Source organism: Athalia rosae, chromosome 1, assembly GCF_917208135.1.
Source record: "Athalia rosae chromosome 1, iyAthRosa1.1, whole genome shotgun sequence".
Taxonomy (NCBI): domain Eukaryota; kingdom Metazoa; phylum Arthropoda; class Insecta; order Hymenoptera; family Athaliidae; genus Athalia; species Athalia rosae.
Genome location: NC_064026.1, coordinates 15,620,934 through 15,642,247, shown reverse-complemented (window position 1 = coordinate 15,642,247; position 21,314 = coordinate 15,620,934). Strand labels below are relative to the sequence as shown.

Genomic DNA, 21,314 nt, shown 5'->3' with positions numbered 1-21,314 from the left:
ACATAAGTTCTTCCATCGGCTGATCGTTCCTGAAAATCTTCCATTGTTCTACCTGTATCAATATTGGAAAATTTGGTATACTTGAAATATTCGGATGTTTCATCAGCTTCATGACTCAAATTTGTATCCGTTGGAAAAGTTTTCTATGCTTGGCCAAGTGATTGTAACACATGATTTATTCTCACCAATCAAGTTCTCTCCGTCATCTATTATGGATTCTTCAGCAGGTGGTGGACCAAACACCGCTGTTGCCTTAGGCAGGGCTCCATCCGCAGGTGGTTTTAGAAATGGCCCTGCCACTTTTCTTTCTTGCATATACATGAGCAGGTGTGATAAAAACCAATTTCTGTTTCTTTTTTGCGATATACCCTCCACTTTTTCTCCACATAATTTTGAAAGCCATTGAGTGCACAGCGTTTTATGTCTTTGATCATCAATTTGTGGAAAATATGTCTTTGTCAATGACATGAACAACAGGAAATCTCTGTCTAGATTTTCTTCGATCTGCATTTCTTCAGCCATGATCGAAAATTATCGTTTCTGACAACTTCTGAAGTAATGTCTTCTACTATATTTCAATATTACATAAATAAGTAATAATTTATAAACATATTTTGAAACGAAATTGAATAATTAAATAATACTGCTGATATTTTTGACATTGACAGATGTCATCGTACTGACCAACTATAACAGATGTTTTTCATCTGTTTTGTACAGAATTTGTGATACTATTATCTGATTTTTTTTTTAGAATTCATGAAACTGGTAAAGAAAAAGGATTTGGGCAATCCATATTGCTTGATGGCCAACTAGTCTTCCACACTCCTCCGTACAGTCTCCAAGATGTGTCATTACAAGACGTTTATGTTCCAAATACTGGTCCAAAACTAACCGTCCTTCCCGATGATATTCAAAGTCCTAAGGTAGGATTTGAAAGATCAAGATCAACAATCGATCATAATAAAGACTCTAGCAATGAAGGCAATAGTAGTTCGAAATTGAGCACTGCTTCCGCTAGTCCGTTGGTTGGAATGGCTGACAGAAGGCCCTTAGCGCGAAGATTTTCCTACACATCTATGCGGTAATTACATCTCCTCTAGACGAATTCCCATTTCTCACAGTACAATAAGGGACATGAATTCATTGATTATTGATCACAGGGGACCTAATATGAAGGACGTTCCATACGCACGTCTGGTCGATGCTAGTCCCACTGCACAACTGCCACAGAAACTTGATTCCGATTCGAAGTTAAATACAGAACGCAGTAAGTCAATTCTGAGTGTTCCTGAAATTGAGACTGCTCCAAAAAGTAGTGCCTCAGATTCCAAACTAGCTGTCGATTACTTCCATACGCCAGCAAGAGAGTGTTTACAGCAAAGCAGTAGTCCACAATCGTTACCAATAGTTCCAACTGAACAAACGCCGCCGGCTACACAAAAATTAGTGTACCGGAAAGAAGGTGTCAATGTTTCTGAATCTCATCATTCGCTTTGTGCGCGATCTGATTCCGAAGAACGTTTGAGGCAAGAGGTATGCATATTGAATCGTTGTACTTTGTAACATTGTGAAACCATTGCACACTAAACATTTGATGTAAAATAATATTTCTGATATCTAGGTGCAGCGTACAATATCCATGTCATCTGAAAACCATTCTGAAGCATTCTATTCTGCTGATGAGGATATTAGCCATGGATTGGGAGGAAGTCGAACCTCTAGTCTTCGCCAGTCTATCGTTGGCTCCGGTTCTGTTTTAAATCACACGGATAGTATGAAAAAAAAATTCTCCTCTGATCTATCAATTGTCGAAAGTTCCACAAATGCCAATCGAACTGTAATAGAAAAAGCTCATACTCTAGAAAGGGCCAAGACGCAGAATTTACATTCAAAAAGAAGTGCAAAAGTAGAAAGGAATGCTAGTTTTAGAAGTGAAATCGACACCACTGAAACTGGGGTTTTACTTGACTCATCGGATAGTCACTCTGTATCTTCGACTAGTTTTATATCTGCAATGTCATCACAAGAGGATATGACATTAGTTAATCTACATATGCAGGTCAATAAACCAATCGTTGACTCTCCACTGTTGATGTCAAGCTACGTCAGCCACCTTACTCAGGTAATGATAAAAAAAAGGTTGCAGAAAAATATTGTTACTACATTAGATGGTCTCCTTAAAAATCTGCAAATTGAAAAATTCTCTGTATCTGTCACCAACAGGTTCGGTGTTCAAACTGGGTTCAGTCATCCTTACCTATTGGTGGGGATGCTTTCACGACACCTTTATTCCAACGTGCTGAAGATGGAAGATTGGTATACATCGGTGGACGTTATGTACCAAAGTTTGATACAGTTACCGAAGGCTTCACATCTTTGAAAATGATTACTAGAAGCGACGGATCACCTACAGCGGGCTCTTCTAATAAGACACCGACTCACCCTTACCTCTGGGATAGTTCAACATTAATTCAGTCCGAAGGTAAGCGTGTTATTTTTAATTCTGAAATATGTTTGTCTCAACTATCACTCTATAAGTATCGATTCAACACTTCAATTTACCTTTCAAATTCGATTCAAATATGTATTGTTTAGGTGACCACGACGATATTACACACGACGAAGATGAGTTATTAGCCGTCCAACATGAAACTGGTTCTCGTACAACGGTTATAGTAAAATTTAGAGGAGATATAGACATCATGCTGAGCCCTATGGTCTTGGAATCATTACAACGTTTCATCGATGCCATTACACCAACTTTAACCACGCTACATCCGTTAACAATCTTGAACCACCTTCACAACGAATGTCTCGGACGAGTGGAGGATGCCAATATTTTAAAACAAGATCAGAGCCTCTCTTATTGGAGCCAAGTCCAAACAAGTTCTAAGCGATCAACTGCGGAGAGAAACATTAAAACCGGTCAAGGTAACGACAACTTGTACAGCATTTTATCCAAGTTGTCTATCTTACACTTTCAAATTTTTCTATGCTAAACTATTCAAATTATCGATGGTATGATTCATGTGGGTATTTTTACACAGTACAAGTTGCACTACAAACAAGCGTTTATGAAGAAAGTATAACAACCCAGGTACAGGGTACGATAATTTTGCCAAAGGTAATCGCATATCAAATGTTTTGTCACCATGATTCTAACGTAATTGCAGAAGTAAATTATTACAATATTCGTTCGATAGGTGAATATAACGTTATTACAAGCGTCAGTCGTCGAAGAAATCATATCATTCTCTGCTCTTGATAATATCAGAGACTTGACCTGTGTCTCTCTTTTTGCTATTTGCTTTGATACTGTTACTACGAGATTTTATATCGGAAAGCAAGCGAGAGAAGTAGTACAAACATTTCACAAGCCAGCGGTATTACCAAATCAGAAGAAGGTGAACAAAATTAGCAAAGCATTTTTGCCAGCGCATCAAACTGCAGCTGCTACGGAAATCATCGGTGGAGAACCAGTTTACATTGAAACATCAGAAAAACAACAAGAGGAAACAATCGTTACCTTGAATATTGGTATTGAATATATCGAATCACGAACTTTAATACGCTATATCCAACATTTGCCGCCGTGTTCTAATTTTTCGTTTTTCCATTCCTCAGGAAAAGTTCACACCCAATTACGTAGACTTCGGAACGAATCGTCAATTTTGAAAGATGCCGTGATAACGGCAATTCCCGCGCATTATTCCAAGGTTTTATTTACTTGCACAAGAATAACTTCGCCCTTGAAATGCGTTGATTACTATCTGCATCAACCTGTGGATGAAAAGGACAAGTATACCGTGAGTATTGTTTCTCGTTACAAAATGTCGTTTTATGTACAGAATTTATCTGTTAAATCCTGTTTTATTTCAGACACAAACTGGCCCGTCACAAGCAACTGAAGAATTCACGGTGGGCAGCGGGGAAGACAAATTGGGATTTATAATGTTCGAATGCGGTTTGGAGGGTATTTCTTTAAAGTGCGTTAAAAGATCACAATTTGAAAAAGGTGACAATGGTCATGAAGAGAAGAAGGCGGAGACGGAAATTTTCTACACCGATAGCGTTAAGAGCCGTGAAGAATTAGACAACACAATTGGTATAGAAATTATTGTATTCAATATTATTTCCATGAATTCTTGTGATCATTGACCGTCGAAATGTCCATCAGCATCAACGTCAGCGACGACAGAAGCGGATGCCAGTGCGGCAAATACTTCAAACACCACGCAAATAAATCCAAGCGCGACTTGTACCAGTCTAGTTGCCAAAGATACCAATGGCAACACGAGTTCATGTGTCATAGAATTGAAAACTGTTTGGTTCAATTTTGCTGCGCCACCCAGGACTCCCATAACCAGAAAAATTGATTACACCAGACTGGACTGGAATTTACTAAGTACAGCATCACCGGCTATAAACGCATGGATGAATCCTAGCAACAGATTCGCTATTAGAGTTGTTCATATGGTCAAAAGCATGTATCGGAGATCAACCGCGATCATTGCTTGTCTCATGGCCGAAGCTCTGGACGTTCAGGGTATTCATATGCCGTCCAAAGTAAGATTCGACATAACTTGATAAAATAAAATTGGACATAGCGTAGTACGTGTTCATCAACTTGATCATTTTATAGAGTCGATACGGAAGATTAACGCCATTAGCTAAAACGCTACAAGAGGATCCTTCTTGTCAACTAGGCAGTATATTGCAGAATTATGTTTTGCTATCCGATCTGGCTACAATTGAAGAAAATTTGAGAGCAGCTGATCTGCCGCCTCTATCGACACTCCGTCAAGTAAGATTTTTACTTTATTTATTAAGTTGATCTGGCCTGCAAGGTTTTTGATTCACAAATCTTATGTTTGCTGCCTGTCTTATAACAATTGAATTCATACAGGGTGTAATTGTATTAAGTCGTCAGTGGAAAAATGTTCTTTACACTCCTCTACTTCTGGAACACAACTATAAAACAAAGCACGTGAAACCACTGAATGTCACATTTGCTGTACCCGATCCTGATGAGGTAATATAATTCAATTTATTTATTTAGACGATTTTATACGTAATAGTTTTCGAATAACCTAAGCCCTGTTATGTTTTACACAAGTACATCACATCCACAAACTTTGGTCGGACGATATATTACAATGAATACTACCTTACGAATAGTCATTATATCAGAATAGGGCTCGGAAGCACACAAAACGAGATCTGCGTGATTCAGAGTAGCATAAAAAACGATTTTGGGGACCATATTCTTATTTGTGTAATTACTATTTTGAACTAGAAATCTGCACCTGTGAAAAGAAAATATCATTTTCACAATCATAGACATTTATTATGATGATTTTAAGCGGCAGGTATGAATCGTAGCAGAATTTTTAGTTTATCGTTTGCACCGGTGCCCGACATTTTTTTTTTCAATCTAAATTGATATAAATTCATGATTGGTAGTGAAAATTTAACAAAATCCGTAATCCCCTAGGCGTACTTCATTCTGTATGTAAACAAGGCCGAGCTGGAGGAGATTGTAAACGATAAAGAAAGGAGTAAGAATTCATTTATCAAATTCAATAATCTAATTTTTCCTTCAAAATTGATGTGCCGCAGGGGATGTAATCTGTCTGCTTGTTGAGATGTGTGGGAAGTTGTGTAAATAATTGAAAATATTCGCTAGTTTTCTCGTTAATAAATAGATTGAGAAGCATTAATTGAGTTTGGGATTTTTCCAGGGTGCTACCGTCACATTTAGAAAACAATGGTATTTCATACACTAGATTCACATTCATTCTCATGGTTAATATTCTTGAACTATTATAATTAACTTGAAACTAAGCCGTAACGCATCTTCCTGCACAACACCCTGTGTATCATAGATATTGTCTTCAAACATTATTCCTAAACATATCGTTGGAAAATCTATTCATATTGATCCATTTTCTTGTTATTAACATCGGCTCATATCGGTATTAAATGGCATGAAAAATGTAATAAACGACCAAGGTTACATTTTGTGCAAAAAAACGTTTGACTCTAAGAATAATTTTGTCACAATACGTATAATGCGCACTTTATTTTTTCTAAAATAGTATTAAATGGCACTGCTGTCGTTAAAAAAACTTTGATGTACATTATCATGTAAAACATGCCAATTTTGTAACTAACACAAGCTGCACAGAAATTTACATATTAATTCGGTACATCATTCAGCTGAAAAATTAACAGGTATAAATAATAATTATATGGCTTCATTTTACATAGCTGCTTACAAAAATTTACCTATATATTAACTGTTCATAATTCGTACTTAGCAAACTAATATAAAAAATTTCAATCTATGACTTCATCAGTATAACAATGAAATTTTATTATTTGTACAGGTTGATATCAATTGAGCTTCGCTTTGCCAAAGTTCAAAATTCGCGAGCAAGAATTGCATTGATTATAGTAAAATCAGCAAACTTCTGCCCTCGAATAAACCCTTCACAAATTTTCAAATAATTTTCATTTACAACACTGAACCAATTATTGTCTTATTTACTGAACAAATGCCTTCAATAGTCTTTACATGAATTAGTTTGCAACGGAAATAGAAAGTCCTAACATTTTATGCTATAAAACGAAAAATTTAACGGCTAGAATGATATTGTAACTTACCAATGTAAAACATTAGAGCCAAGGATAAAGACCAGGAAATCAAAAAAATCAATAACCATCAGCACATGAGTTTACGATGTCATTTTTAAATAAGTGTCCTAAGAAAAATGTCATAACAAAGGTAGAAAGGATAATTAGTAACGGTACTGTATAATCATTATTATAAAAACATAATTGCTCAGGCAACTTAGAGCATAGAAAGAAAAAAAAAAAGATAGAATTGGCTTGCTGATACGCAGGAAAATTTGCTGACGGATGGGGAAGGTAGTGCAGGAGACGTTGACGATCAGGAAGTAACAGACGAGTGTGCAATGCTGATCCATGCCGACCACATACACAAACACGTTCAAATCAAGAGCAACCAAGATAAAAGTCCAGGTACTATGAGCTCCGAATGACCATTAGATGATAATACGAAGGACTGATTTACGGCTCTTGATGAAGTATTTTGTACTTTTTTATATTTTATTTCAACAGTATACAACGTTCATAACTATGAAAAAGCCCAACAGCTTTTATGCTTCATAAATTCTAATGCTTACAGCACTGCTTATAGACCGGCTTTTCAATTGCGATTTTTCATTTCCTTTTTGTGTCAATCAACAATCATACAGTGTTACCTCTAATTGTTTTTATTCAGAGATATACATATATTCTCAATGATAATACCAAACATCTGTTAAATAATAATTCATCCAGCACAGCAACCAGCTTTGCCTGATATTATTTCGTTACAAACCAATAGACTGTGCAAATATATTTTGATTTTTTATATGGTCCATCAATGTGTAAAACCTGTAACAATGTAGATGAAATTCTTTTAGTTATTTTGGCTTGCATAGTTCGCTCATCACATATCTTAATCATAGTGTGTGGCTTGGTGTGGTATAACCAGGTATTTGTGGAGATGGTTTGACGGTTCCTGTAAGTTCTCCTCGTGGGAGAGATACTACTCCTTTGCCAACACCAGTTCCTGGTCCGGATTCACTCACCTCTCCCTCTCCGCCGATAGCTCCGCCTAGGAGAGGGAAATCATTGCAACCTACACAAGTACCCGCAAGCACGCGAGCAAGTATTGTCTTTCCATTACTTGCCAGTGGCGGGCTGTTTCATCCGCCACGAGAACCTAACAATATTAGTAAGTTATGGCGGTAGAAACATTTGCATGACATGTAGAAGGTCACATTGTTGAAAAGATTCTTTTAGGTTGATCTAAAAAATATATTTTTGTAGGGGATGTGTTTCATTAGTTTTACAAAAGTCAGCCCATTCATTTTCATCGATAATAACGAAAACTCATTGTATCATAATCATAATTGTTAGAAGTTCATTTTCCACTGAAAATACTAGCTCTCACAGAGTGTTCATTACTGTATCATATTGTACATTGTATTTTATGTCATTAGTGTATCGTAAACAAGTGTGAATTTATTTGTCCATCGACTAACTTTGCATTGGCTTGACAAAATTTTATAATATATCGCTTGCAAATGGGCAGATAAAAGTCACAGAATCATTCATTGTTCACCTGTTCAACGGTGATTATTTCACCAGGTTACGGTACTTTGCGTGAAGAAAAATCACCACAAATTCAAGTTTCACATTCTCATCAACTTGGTTCGAATCCGAGTATCTACTCGGGTGGTGCCGGTCATGGAAGTCAGCATAGTATCGGCAGCGTGGATCAAATTACTTCCCCTTCTGGTCATCATACCAATAGACCTGTCAGTGCTGGGGAAGATCTGTATAGCTGGATGGCTAAACAGCAAGATTTTATAAAAGATAATGAGAAAGGAAATCTCAAAGGAAATTGGGTGTGTACATATTATTATTTTAAATACCGCAGTTATTTTCGATCAGTCAGAAAATATGAAACCTTATGATTTTCACATTGAAACACATGCGATATAACTACCTACGTTTCACAGGTCTTTCGTACAGAGCAGAAATCGATGAAGGTATCCTTCTTGCCTAAATTGATAACTTTTTGCTGATTTGATTGCCCCTTCATGAAGATGAAGATGTTATTTTTTTAGGAGACCTGTTTATCGCATTGAATTAACTTCACATGTTCTTTTATGTCCAGGATTCTAAGATTAATACAATGACGACTGAAGACACTGAAGATTCTGATGCTCACAGTGGCGCTTATCTCTATCCGATGAAAGATTCACTTCGTCTTTTAGATGCACATCTCATTTTTGAACCCCTCTTGTCTTCTTTGTCTGTAATGCCTCAACAAATGCTATCAGCAATCGGTTCTGGAAATACAAATAATGTTTCATCGCTGGAATCGCTTGGAACGAATTTGTCACTGGTTGGTAGTATGGATACTATGCGCATAGACATAGTGGTCAGTGAGTTTGGAAAAATGTCCGAGAAAAAAAGAGGTGACCTTATTTATCTATTTTTACGTTAAGTGAATCAGTTATTATCATCTCTTCAATACAGAAACTCATGATAAATCCCTTTTTTTTTAGGGAATAAAATTCCAGGTAAAAAAATACCTGGTACAAAATTCTATCTCGATATACCACCAGAGACTCCTGCTTTTGTATGCGAAAAAATTGGAATTGATATTGATATCAAAGAAATGGCTGATATGACTGTCGATGATATGATACAAAAGCAAAATGTGTTGTACATCTCCAGAGGGCAGCTCAAAAAACATACAAGCAAAGTAGTGAATTTCAGTTTAAATATTCGGTATATCAGTCAACAAGTTAACATGCCATTGTTGAGACTGCTTCATCAAATCAGCAATATGTATCAAAACGTGAAAGAAACTCAGATGGAATTGAAAGAGCAACAACCTGAGACAAAGAGAATGGCCAATTCAATGATCATTGAAACTGCAACTAAAAATGGCTCGTCGTCAGGTTAGTATCTTTTTAAATAATCGGCCATCGATGGTATCATCCTTAAAATTTCAACTCCATAAGAATTTCTTTTTTTTTCACCATAGCTTCTGAACTACAAGATCAGTTTTTACCTGGCATTAAGAGAACGGACGAAAATTTGCTGGGTATCAGTCTAGATATTAGTCAGCCAAAAGTAATTTCTCCTTCTGCCAGTATGAGGTCCCGTCCACAAAGTTTTGCGCAGAAGTTGCGGAGTACTGGGAAAAGTGTGAAAGGCTATATTAATTTAAGCGAGGGTGTGATCACCCCAAATTTTGGAGCCAGTCCTAGTGGCTCGGGCTTGGACAAGACCAGTGTGTTGTCGGATAAATCTAAAGATAACTCGAACCTGACACCCAAATGCTGGAAAACTATATATTACCTGTTGGACTTGTATGCCACACGGCCGGAAACCAAGACGATTACTCACAGGTTTTCCATACCCGCCGATGCTGCAGATCACCACAAGGGTAGTCGGAAAGGGGAGAATTTGAATGAAACAAAAGACGGTGATGTTGAAAAAGGAATAAGTACAGAGCCTAGTTCCACGCCGATTCCACAGCCTAAGGAACTGAGTAAGTTATTCATCAGAGTTATCTTGGCATATCAACTAATTTTAAATTTCGACTTATTTCCAATATTCAGGTCTCGTCACCGGCGAACGTACAAGATTAATAATATTTGGAGTTGCCAGAATACATAGGACCAGATTACTCGCTACTTTGAGTGGCTTGAAACTTGAAGCAGAAATAACAAGTTTGCACGCCAGTTTGACTCGGCGTAAGAAATCCAGACCCGCTAGTCTCGAATGTAGTTTGACCGGGCAGATTGGTAGAACTATGATCGTATTATTGGAAGGTGTAGCTCCGAATCAACAAACTGTTGTAAAAGTAACTGTCGGAAAGTCACAAGCCTTATACTCGAGTATCACAAGACGACAAAAAGATAAAAACAGTGGCTTTCTCACTGTCGGAGCTGTTAATATCGACATACCCCAACATCCGGTAGCTCTACACGGCATGATGACAAGAGGCAGCAAGCAACTATCGTCCACATTACAGGTAAAGCCTTATTGAGTTCTAATTTTTTCATCACGAATCCAGGGCTTATTCGGAGTATGAATTTATGTCAATAGGAATTGAGAGTGACGAGAACCTCATCCAGATTATCTCGAGGTCAACAACCTGAGGAAACTGACGGTGCTTCAGGAAGTCCCCATCACTATCCGCCTGCGCCCACAATTGATATAGAAAAGCCTCGTCCAGGATCCAGTTTACTGGAACCCATCGTCATGCAATTCAATATAATTTTACAAAGCCTAAGCATAACTGCGGCACTACTGCCTTCTCTACAAGCCCAGTATAAGATGGACCAAGTTAATAGTTCCGGTATAACAGGAAGCAAAGCTAAATTTACAATAGATTTACCTCATCATAGCCTTAGTTTTACAACAAAACTGCAAGTAACGGAAGCGAACCTTCCATCTGAAGCAAGCATCGAACTACCCAAAGTACATGTATCCGCCGAATACATTCAAGATGGCAGTAGTAATCTGAACGATAGTAAAATTGCCGGTATGACATGTATTACTAATTGAAGAAACTCTCATTTTCAGTATCCGTTACATCGGTTTCAATGAAGTACTTTTCTTTTTGAGATGGCGTTGTTCTCAGACAGGGTAGCTACCTCAGTGCAACCGCAGACATCGGAGTATTCGAGCACTCTTTAACAACTGATTTGTTGAATCATTTGGTGTTTGTCCAAAAAGTCTTCATGAAAGAGGTCAACGAAGTCGTTCAAAAAGTTTACGGTGGTGAAAAGCCTGTACCTTTGTGGTTCGAGGATGAGGAACCGAGCAGCACAAGTTTGAAGAGAATTTTATTTTCATTGGTGATTCGGATAAAGGTATTTGTCTATGACATTGTCTATCGTTCATCGTGGCGTCTCTCCATCTCTGCTTTTTCCAACATTGAAATCTGTATTCACCCAGTTTAATCGGGGGTTATGTATTTTGCAGCGCATTCAACTCACGGCTACCACACCCACGAATTCCGCAGTACGTTTGGAAACCGGCGCTGTAGAATTTCAACTGTCGAACAGAGTTCAAAATGTTTCGGGGTCCACGCAACCGAATCCGTACATGAAACTATTTGGTAAAGCGCAAGTTGATATTAATCTGAGTCTGGGTCAGCTGTTGAAAAACGTTATGTTCGAAGAGGCCGAACCAGAATTCCAACAATTCGCATTTTTTAATACACGGGTGGGTCTTCGAAACGCGTTCCAAGAGGAAATGGCCCAAGGTGAAGACAAGGAAGTAGTTCTAATTACATTGAAGCGTCCATTGATCTATATTCAACCAATGGCCGTTGACAAAGCTATTCTTGTCTGGTTAAATTACAAAAATGCGTATGAATATTGGAACGAGAAACGAGCCAATTTGAACAAGGAAGTGCTAACGGCGACCCAACAAGTTTTTGAAAAGGTGCCATTTGGGCAAATAACTAGTCAATTAAGCGCTCCCCATTTGGGAACATTGTTTCTTCAACTGACCGTCGATGACATGGGAATTTGTGTACCTTTGAATCCACTCCCCCCCAATAATTGGGGTCTAAGCAGAGGGCTGTACGAGGGAGAGTCTCGAGGAGCGGTTGTTGTAACACTTGAAAGCACAAGTATATCCGCTTGCAGCAGTGGTAGCCTCGTTAGTAAAGGAAGGTAAGTGATTCTTTTTCTCAATCGTCACTAATTTATAATCGCTCGGAAGACACGGCGCGGGCAATTTTTCTATGATATTAATTTCAACTCGACCCTTTTCGTTTAGGTTTGTCGGTTTATGTTTGAGATTTGCAGAAGATTTTGAAACTTCTTTGGATGATTGGAAGCCAGATATGACTGACAATAGTATAATGAACTTGTGCGTAGTATCGGAAGGGACGTACGAAGTATGTAGCAGAACCATAGCGCAAAAACAAGATAAATCTGGTTGGTATCTAATTTTATTTCTAAGAAATGGATTTTCCCTATACAAGTGCATTCTATTTCTACAGATAATGCAAAGTGGCTGCTGAATGTACAGTGGCAAATGGAAGGTGTTGATATTCACCTTGATGTTAGTGTGGGGAAACAGCTTTCCGCATTGGGTCATACTTTAACGATGCTTACTGGCTCCGAAGAAGATGATAATCATATAAATGCTGATTTTGACAGTGATGATGGAGATGAACAAGAAAATAGCACAAGCCAGGTTAAAAAAAAAGTATGGTTTTTTTTTTAAGTTTTTCGTTATTGTTTCGTGATGTTCTAACATTGAAAATTTTGGTATGTGTACATACAAACATAACGTTTTTAACATCGTCTGACAGTCTATCCGTTCCTCTGCTTGTATGCTATCGTACATTCATCAGTTACTAAAAAATGCTGCTCATCTCTGAATAAACTATGACTCATGTTTTTATTGTAAATATCTACCTACACAGATAGAAAATTTATTTATTTTTTTCACATTTTATTTCGCATGGTCAGCAGTCATGATTCTCAGTATTTCCATGCCCCGTTTTCTTGATAGTGCCGACAATGGGAGATTCATTGAAAGAATTGCATATGTTTTTTTTACCGTTCCTGATACGTTTGGTGTTAATTATAAATTTGTTGGCTCCATAACTCCAATAAAATACATAATTTGGTTATTTCCTGCAGGAAAGTATTTTGATCAAGAAATCAAAAAATTGGACCGATAGTCTGCCAGCGTTTGTCTATGATCCTTCTCTCGATGCTAAGAAACGTTCGAAATTGATAGAAAAAGAAATGAATGAACAAGCAAAAATAATAAACGATTTACGATCGTTAGGTGCTTCTCATGGCACTATCGAACAAGAAATGAACCGACTTAAGGAATTGGAAGTGATGGTCTTCAAGGATTTTCGAAGGTATGTTCTTGTATTTGGACTTGAGTTATTCAGCTTTTCAATGATACTTTCAATGCGTAAAAATATCCTCAGAGACATGATACAGAAGTTACGAAGACAGTCAGTGAAAGCCTCGGGGATAAAGGGCAAATTAGGACTTGGCAGCAAAACAAATGCCTATCGCTCTCGATCGTTCATCGTTCCATCACCTACACCCGAATACCAACTCGAGAGCCCTGAAGACTTAAATGCAGATTTGAACTCTGCTAACTCTGCGAGTTTCGAAAGTAGTCCCAGAAGTGGTCCGAGCAGGTAGAATATTCGTAGATTGATGTTTGACGTCTTTTATAGAGAGATACATATGTTTATGTATTCAAGGATTCATCATTCATTTCCCAGATCTGCTTCATTGAGAGTCAGAGGTCTGGGTGGTCCAAGGGTTACTTTCAGTGACACTCATACAATGTGCAGGTGAATAATGTCTTCAATAGCATAGTTTTGGTGACGCTAACGTATTTTCATGATACAAATTAGGAATATTTCATGATCTTACAGACAGTCGTCACTACCTAGCGCTGGTTCAGAGTTGAGTTTACCGGAAGGAGATCTAGAGTGGCCTGAGTCGATTGAAATTGAGGGCGAGCAGGTGGAATTGAGAAAAAAACACAGAGATACTAGTTGTGCTTCTAGTTACGACAGTATGGAAGGAAGGTATGACGTGTCAGAATGAATTTCATATTTTTCATCATATTTGATGACCTTGCTAGAAATGTAAAAGTGTAATCTTCTGAATCATATTTTAGCGCACCTTTACTTGACTCTTATGTGAGAGAACAAATATCGTCAACTTCCTCGCCACATGTAATGTCCCAAAAACCACAAGAGCCTAATATAGATTTTGAACTTGACGTCAAGGTACTCATTAACAGTGGGAAATGTGTTCTCCACACAAAAGACCCGGCGAGAGATGACGAGTTGAAGTTGTAAGTATGAATAAAGGAATTTCATCGAGAGATGAAGAAACTGACTACTTTTAGAAAAACTGCCTGATCATGTGGATATGCAAAATTTCTATGCTGTAGTAGTATGGGTCTTGAACGATTACAGATTAAGCAGAATGAAAAAAGAGAGGTCTTGTTCGGGAGGTACTTTCGAATTCCAGCCAAGTAGCCCCAGTAGTAGTAGGAGACATCTGAACAGCAAAGAAAAATCATCTGCTTCTAGCGCGTCGCGATTGAGATATCTACAACACGCCAGTGTGCCATTAGTTGATTTGACCATATTTCACATACCAGGATTGGACGTAAAGGTAATCCTATTCTAAAATTATGATACCCAGGCGAGTCTCAAAAATTGGAATATCTCAGAGTAACGCCGTGTTGGTTATTGTAGGTACATTATGTGTCGAAAACCCTTTCCGAAGAAACCATTTGGCCTCGATCATCAACTGACGGCAACCTACTGAATCCATCATCGACTACGACTTTCCGAAGATCAGGCACTAAAAAAGCAAGTCTTTTTGCTTGGACGACGCTTCAAAGCATTCCTGAAGAAACTATCATAAGTCCACATATACTAGAATTCCTAGAGCAAACCTTGGAGCCGATTCCAAGTAAGACGAGCTTTAGCTCAGGAGGACAAACAAATACAGTGTTCACTACGGCAAACACAGAGACTTCTTCATGGGCTGCAACTGCTGCCGGTGGAAATTATGTTTACGCTAGTTTCCCCGTCGATGTTATTGTTTACTTCCATATGCAGCCCTCTACATTTAGGTGAGACAGGATTGTCCTTACAATAAAAGAAAGTTTATTTATACCCGTTTTCGCACTGGAATCTTATTCGATTTTGCTTTTAGATTTTCATGTTTGCCAGTATCACGTGTGGAATGTATGCTTCAACTACCTTCCCTCGACATTGTATTTTCATCTAAACGTGCAGAAGAAGAATTGACAGAATTTAGAGAATATAAACCTACGTCATCGCACACAGTGGGAAAAGATAGTGGTTCGGCCATCGGTGGTTTATCAGTTACTGGTTGCCTCGCCGATTTTTCCGTTTACATATTTCATCCCTATGGTGGCGGTAAAAAATCAGCACTTAAAGAAGCTCAATGGTCCCCATTATCGGACAGCGAAAGAAAAGATTCATTGAGCATCAACGTTGAATTTGTAAAATTTCATTTGTCGAGAAGTCGAAAACTAAATTTTCAAAATGAACAAACTAAGAAGGGGGATACCAGCAGAGCTGTGATACGATTCTCGAGTACGTAATTCTATTACAGCACTTTGCAATTTATCAAATTCGGAAACATACTTCAATGTGTAACTATAATTGCATTTTTATCTTTTTGTTGTAGCTATTGCTGATATTGGATCAGCTTCGTTTAAATACGACATGAGGCGTTTGACTGAAATCTTAGCGTTTCCAAAAGCGTGGTATCGACGTAGCATTGTCAGGCGGCTATTCCTTGGTGACCTCAGTACAGTTTCCGCATATCCGGAAGGTGACGACAGTCCTCCACTCAATCAAGAAGAGGCAGTAATGGGCAGTTCACTATTACGCCACTACGAGAGGCACCCGGGTGATACCTTATCAAGATCAGCTCCTGAACGAAGTCCTACATTAAATAGGGATAAGTTGAGATTGAGCTTAGAAACTGACATGCCCAGGCATTCCAGATTAAAAGGTATCAGATTTCGTGAGGAAAATTAAATTTGTGGTGCATACCATTACATGTCGACGATAATTTCCGTTTAACATTTTCTCTGCTCTCAGATATCGGCAGAGGTTGGAGTTTCAACTCTGAAAAACAAACCCCTACTGAAGTAAAGTTACGGGAATCTGCCTGGGAAACACTGGTACTTTTTGCGGTCAATTCAACTAAATTAAATGTTCATATGAACATGGGAAATGTCATGGGCAATGTGATGTGGATGATCAAAGATTTTCGGAGTGATGGACGCCTATCCATAGGCAGCATCGGACATAAAAATCTATACATCGGTGTTGGATTAGGAGGATCCAGCTTAGATGCAAAAGGTGGAATCGTTGGTGGCACCATCGAACTTAGCAAAATTGACACTTACAGTGAGTGAGCTTTCTTATGCAATTAATTCAGTTTATAGTCCCTTAACAAGTACTTTACTGTCAGACCTATAATTGGAATGCACATTTTCAGTTCATGTCTGTGAAGAACCAGGTACGGAGCCTGATCATACGATGGGTTTGAAATTGTTCGCTCTAGAATTGCGCTTAGACTATATGGGAACGAGTGTACTAATGTCAAGAGTATCATCTTTAGATGTAACACTCAGAGATGAGTGGAAAATCAATCGAACAAATAGCGGTGATGCTTTCATGCCTACAAGAAGGTTGGTATTCAGTATTCGTGTTTGTATATTGTTTTTTTCCTATTTCTGTAAACATTACGCTGCTACGAGGGATTAAAATCAATTTATTTTCGTCTTCAGACCAGCCATAATTTTTATGCACGGAGACCTTGGCTGGGATCAGCTCCAAATAATGATAAGTAAATCCACGACTGCAGATTTATTAAAAATGTTCTACAAGTTGGACGAATTTTTTAGCCAACAATTTAAGAGCAGTAAAAGAGTTTTTAGCTCACTGCAGCCAAGACATCAAAGAATGAATAATAGCAGTTTTAAGCGGAAACAACCAAAAAAGAAATCTACTATGGAAGGTACACCTGCATTAACTTTTTCTCCGCTTTATCTTTATTTTTTTTTTTTCCCCCTTACATAATTTGAGAGTACTCCCATTTTTTAGGTCCATGGACGTTGAACCAAATAGCAGTTTCCGATGCGCGACATCATCGGCATTGGCAACGTGTATTATCTCAAGTAGCTGGTCTGCAGTTAGGAACCCTGCGGTTCTCGTTACCATTGAATGGTACCGTTCTAGGTGGAACAATGGAATTACATGGCTGCAATATCAGTTTAGCTTGCTTCCATGGCATCAACTTCAAGAGTAAAAGTTGGGCATTGTTCTCCATGAAAGAACCTTGTATCAGTTTTGCTACCGAAGCACAAGAAATACCAAATGTCGAGTGTAAGTCTATTGCCTATTGCTTTATCGGTATGAAACAAAGTTGACCAATTCAGATAAGAATACAATTTTATTCGTGGTGATTTTCATTTTTTCAAAACAGCACCGGATCTGTGCGATGTGCACGTTGTGCAAACGTTAACTATAAGCCTCGGCCAACAACAGCAGGAACAACACGCTAGACATCATTCTATGGCTACGGTATGCAGGCTCAGTCGCAGCGTCTTGTTTCCTCCGCAATTTAAATCTTTGCAAGAGTGGTTCCATTACGCATTTGCAAATAGCGAAATAGACGGTGAGAATTAGACATCGATTCGACGTACCTAATTTTGAAAAAATTTTACTAGTAAAACTCATCAAATGTTATACATAGGTGTAGACAGATTTCCGTCGGTGGAAAGGGAAAGAACAGACAGCACTTCGGAAGGGAGTAATGCGGCTAGGGGAAGGAGTACATCCACTACTTCTGGAAAAATGCAAGAGCATTCTCATACTCGCGAAGTTATATTTGCCTTACCTTCGTTACAACTGCATCTCAAGACTGAGCATTTGCAAAGTGCGAGGACCCCGGATGTAGTTGGTGAGTAACATTGATCATATACCCTCATATTTGGCAATCATATCATTTCCACAGCTCAGTCTTGTGGCCAAAGATTATTCTTGAAATTTCTCTCAAGCGATAATAATCGTTTTTCTATCACCTTACATGCACGTATGATTCCGATTTTTTCTATATGTCATGCAATCCAATATTCTATTACTAAATATTTCGTATATCGTACACCACTTTTTTGAATATGAAAAATAATTAAAAATAGAGGGCTTCTGTGAACTCACGAATGAGTAATAAACATAGATGATTTCTCAAGTGAAAAGCATAAAATATCACCGCGCTATTTTGGTGTTCTCCTATATAATCTACATGTGTATGTCATGCGAGGCTGTGGACGAAATATTTGCTTCGATATATTAATTTCTAATTTTTATAAAACGATAAAATATTACAAGTTTTGTTTTCATCTAATCTTGATCGTCTACAACTCTCTTTTCTCTATATTTTAGGGCTACCTAAGCATATTTTGTATAGTAAGTACCTTGTGAAAATCAGAGTAGATGCTTATTATTAGAGTAGCGAAGAATTAACATACTTTAAGACCTCTCCTGTGTGCAAAACGTTTTCTAAATTCTCTTCAGTGGATTTATTTGGAGACTACTGTTTTGCATGAAGTGATAATTGAACAGCATGGAGAAGCTGAATAATTTTAAAACTACTTTCAATTATTTGCAATTATTTGTAAAACCAATGTAAAAAAAAATGTGGTTTTAGGATGAAAATACTCTAATGCCCCAAATAGCGTCAATCAGATATGCATTTACTCGAAATACTTTGATTACCAAAGTCACAAATTAAAAAAAATAGTGCAAAGATCTTCGATGTAGTACTCTTTTATTAGCGATGCTCCAAAATAATGCTTCTTTAGTATGTTTGAGTGAAGAGGTCAACCTGGAAATCTCAATGTGACTAAAACTTGTATCTTTACAGGTGAAAAACCGTTGGTTGAATGTAGTTTCATCACTGAATTCGAGGACCACATATTTGTTACCGTCGACGCTGAAGCCTTCTTCTTTCTGCATGATCTTATTACTTCTTACGTTAAGGAAAAGGAGAGAGTGGTATGTGCTCGGTTAAAACCCATTCTGGTTATACAAAATGAATATCATTTTGTGTCTGTATCATACTTATACTGTATTCACAGCATGCTATGCAGGGTTCAGGTGCTCGAGCTCACAGTCCAGATCTACCGGAGAGGAGGAGTACGAACATAAGTTCGTCGAGTACTTCGACCACGTCATCGATATCTAACGAGGATGAACGTAAACGGAAACAATTCGATCCCGCGGAAATGTTCATCAAGGATTGGAGATCATATAGATGTAAAACGTGGCATTTGGAACCTACCGTTAGGTGAGTAACCGCGTCTTGTATATTTTTCTTTTCCATATCCTTTCGAATTTTAATTATTGTCGTCTCTTATAGGTTGCTATCATGGGCGGGTAAAAGCATAGAGCCCTATGGTATCGATTACATACTACAAAAATTGGGATTTGCTCACGCCCGAACTACAATTCCAAAGTGGATTCAACGCGGCTTTATGGATCCATTGGATAAGGTTCTGGCTGTATTTATGATAAGAATGGTATTAGCCGTTCGAGAAGACATGCCGGATGAAAAAGATCGTAAAAAAGATAAGTGAATTTAGACTTGAATGGTTATTCCTGGTCTTGGACACAGTCACAAGAAAAGTTCATCTCTATCACCGAAAGTTCAGTTCTCTCTAACGACCGATGAGAGGTCGAATACGAGCAATGTAAAATATTTATACGCCTCTGCGTGCTCAGCTTTAACAGAGAACCTAATCAAATTCTACGTGTATATTAGATTTTTAATAGTTGAAAAATATTATCTGAAAAAGGTAAGTTAGTGAAACATAATTGTAAAGTCAAAGATGTGAATGTGTGTATCGGTGATTGTGAAATCTTTTCTTCTCCGTACTTTTACTTACTCTTATGGAATTGATTCGTTGTTAGTATCCTATAACATATGTATGCGGTTGTATATAATACGTAACCTCCTGAGTAAAAGTATTACGATTGACGTACAAAAGAACGATCAATAAATACTTGAATTTACACGTATAAATATAAACTAGATAATATTTAATATGAGTGGTTGTAGAGCCAGCAATAATCTTTTTTTTTATATAATACAAAGTCTGATGGTTTATAATAATCTTTATAATATTATATAGGTCACATTATACATATCTGATTGCAGATAAGTTGACTAAAATTTTGTTTGGGTTACTTTTAAATCAAGCTAAAAGCGACGCACGTAGGATATGGAATTTCAACGTTAATGTATTCCAAAATAAATGAACCAAATTATATTTTCATTTGCTCACACTGATATCAGTATTTGTCATAAGAAAGTCGAACAAAATTCTCAACCATTTTAGAGACGAACAAAATATGTATACCTAGCTACACCCGTGTAAACGATGACTCAACGAATCTGCATACTGTGCTTTATTCCCTTGTCGTTATTGTTGCAGCACAGTATCATAAAAGACATAGACGAAATTGGAAATAAAAAGAACCCCATTTGATCCCGTTTCTGTTATGCTCTGAGAGAAGGAAAATTAAAATAATACCGTTTTGTGTATAAATGATAGAAAATTAGGTAGATTCTAATGCGAAAAGCACGCGTGTACGAGGCTCATGCATTTAATAACGATGATTCCATCCACGTACCATTGAAATTTGTAAGCTCTTTGGTTTTATCGATCATTGCGAGCCAATGAAATCACCAAGTACACAGATCATCACTGTAGACTTTTAAATACATCTGTCATAATATCGTTGAAATACTTACGTATTTTTCATTGTACATTAATCAAAGGATTACTCATGTGGTTCTTTTTTATTTTATAATTATCGTGTTATGTACAAAATGTAAATTTGCACTTATTTATAAATTTGTAACATGTATAAAAAGTCATAATTATTTATTGTTATTGTTGTAATGACAATAGTGAAATTAATAAATGGACATATTGTATAAGTTGTCTATCTTGTAAAACGATCAACCGACGTAATTATCAGATATATTAGATTTTCAGCCACAGCGCATGCAAGACTTAGCGGCGATGCTTAAATTTTACTTTGGCTTGTGAAAACTATTGGGATTTGAATGAGGGAATCGGGGAAAAAA

The 21,314-nt window shown here is 37.5% G+C and overlaps 2 protein-coding genes across 14 annotated transcripts in view; one reads left to right on the top strand and one right to left on the bottom strand.

Annotated features, from left to right (window-relative positions):
- LOC105690540 (transmembrane protein KIAA1109) overlaps window positions 1-21,164 on the top strand; it is a 28,087-nt gene extending 6,923 nt beyond the window's left edge. The window contains exons 8-51 of one of the 13 annotated variants that reach the window (XM_012408366.3): window positions 755-1,084; window positions 1,164-1,536; window positions 1,625-2,125; window positions 2,227-2,485; window positions 2,599-2,934; window positions 3,051-3,127; window positions 3,207-3,540; window positions 3,628-3,809; window positions 3,883-4,108; window positions 4,181-4,569; window positions 4,646-4,807; window positions 4,910-5,035; window positions 6,909-7,047; window positions 7,565-7,807; window positions 8,224-8,483; window positions 8,598-8,627; window positions 8,756-9,059; window positions 9,165-9,548; window positions 9,635-10,144; window positions 10,215-10,630; window positions 10,705-11,143; window positions 11,227-11,474; window positions 11,587-12,284; window positions 12,391-12,551; window positions 12,617-12,825; window positions 13,266-13,495; window positions 13,568-13,786; window positions 13,853-13,945; window positions 14,030-14,185; window positions 14,278-14,457; window positions 14,582-14,783; window positions 14,867-15,249; window positions 15,333-15,739; window positions 15,834-16,163; window positions 16,253-16,564; window positions 16,656-16,848; window positions 16,948-17,177; window positions 17,264-17,545; window positions 17,646-17,837; window positions 17,916-18,122; window positions 18,605-18,628; window positions 19,086-19,216; window positions 19,300-19,508; window positions 19,581-21,164. In XM_012408366.3, coding sequence (XP_012263789.2) covers window positions 755-1,084; window positions 1,164-1,536; window positions 1,625-2,125; window positions 2,227-2,485; window positions 2,599-2,934; window positions 3,051-3,127; window positions 3,207-3,540; window positions 3,628-3,809; window positions 3,883-4,108; window positions 4,181-4,569; window positions 4,646-4,807; window positions 4,910-5,035; window positions 6,909-7,047; window positions 7,565-7,807; window positions 8,224-8,483; window positions 8,598-8,627; window positions 8,756-9,059; window positions 9,165-9,548; window positions 9,635-10,144; window positions 10,215-10,630; window positions 10,705-11,143; window positions 11,227-11,474; window positions 11,587-12,284; window positions 12,391-12,551; window positions 12,617-12,825; window positions 13,266-13,495; window positions 13,568-13,786; window positions 13,853-13,945; window positions 14,030-14,185; window positions 14,278-14,457; window positions 14,582-14,783; window positions 14,867-15,249; window positions 15,333-15,739; window positions 15,834-16,163; window positions 16,253-16,564; window positions 16,656-16,848; window positions 16,948-17,177; window positions 17,264-17,545; window positions 17,646-17,837; window positions 17,916-18,122; window positions 18,605-18,628; window positions 19,086-19,216; window positions 19,300-19,508; window positions 19,581-19,797 — 11,533 coding nt within the window. In that variant the 3' untranslated portion in view covers window positions 19,798-21,164. Of the gene's footprint in view, window positions 1-754; window positions 1,085-1,163; window positions 1,537-1,624; window positions 2,126-2,226; window positions 2,486-2,598; window positions 2,935-3,050; window positions 3,128-3,206; window positions 3,541-3,627; window positions 3,810-3,882; window positions 4,109-4,180; window positions 4,570-4,645; window positions 4,808-4,909; window positions 5,036-5,497; window positions 5,562-6,908; window positions 7,048-7,564; window positions 7,808-8,223; window positions 8,484-8,597; window positions 8,628-8,755; window positions 9,060-9,149; window positions 9,549-9,634; window positions 10,145-10,214; window positions 10,631-10,704; window positions 11,144-11,226; window positions 11,475-11,586; window positions 12,285-12,390; window positions 12,552-12,616; window positions 12,826-13,265; window positions 13,496-13,567; window positions 13,787-13,852; window positions 13,946-14,029; window positions 14,186-14,277; window positions 14,458-14,581; window positions 14,784-14,866; window positions 15,250-15,332; window positions 15,740-15,833; window positions 16,164-16,252; window positions 16,565-16,655; window positions 16,849-16,947; window positions 17,178-17,263; window positions 17,546-17,645; window positions 17,838-17,915; window positions 18,123-18,604; window positions 18,629-19,085; window positions 19,217-19,299; window positions 19,509-19,580 lie in introns of all 13 variants that reach the window. The other 12 variants (XM_012408364.3, XM_012408370.3, XM_012408367.4 and 9 more) reach the window with 12 other exon arrangements.
- Window positions 16-669, bottom strand: LOC125500727. Its single transcript, XM_048654521.1, has one exon. It carries the CDS (start codon window positions 520-522, stop codon window positions 109-111), a length of 414 nt encoding a protein of 137 aa, XP_048510478.1. The 5' UTR covers window positions 523-669; the 3' UTR covers window positions 16-108.
- Window positions 21,165-21,314: the final 150 nt, after the last annotated feature.

Coding starts and splice junctions, on each gene's coding strand:
- LOC125500727 (XM_048654521.1), bottom strand. CDS start 522: ATGGCTGAAGAAATGCAGATCGAAGAAAATCTAGACAGAGATTTCCTG.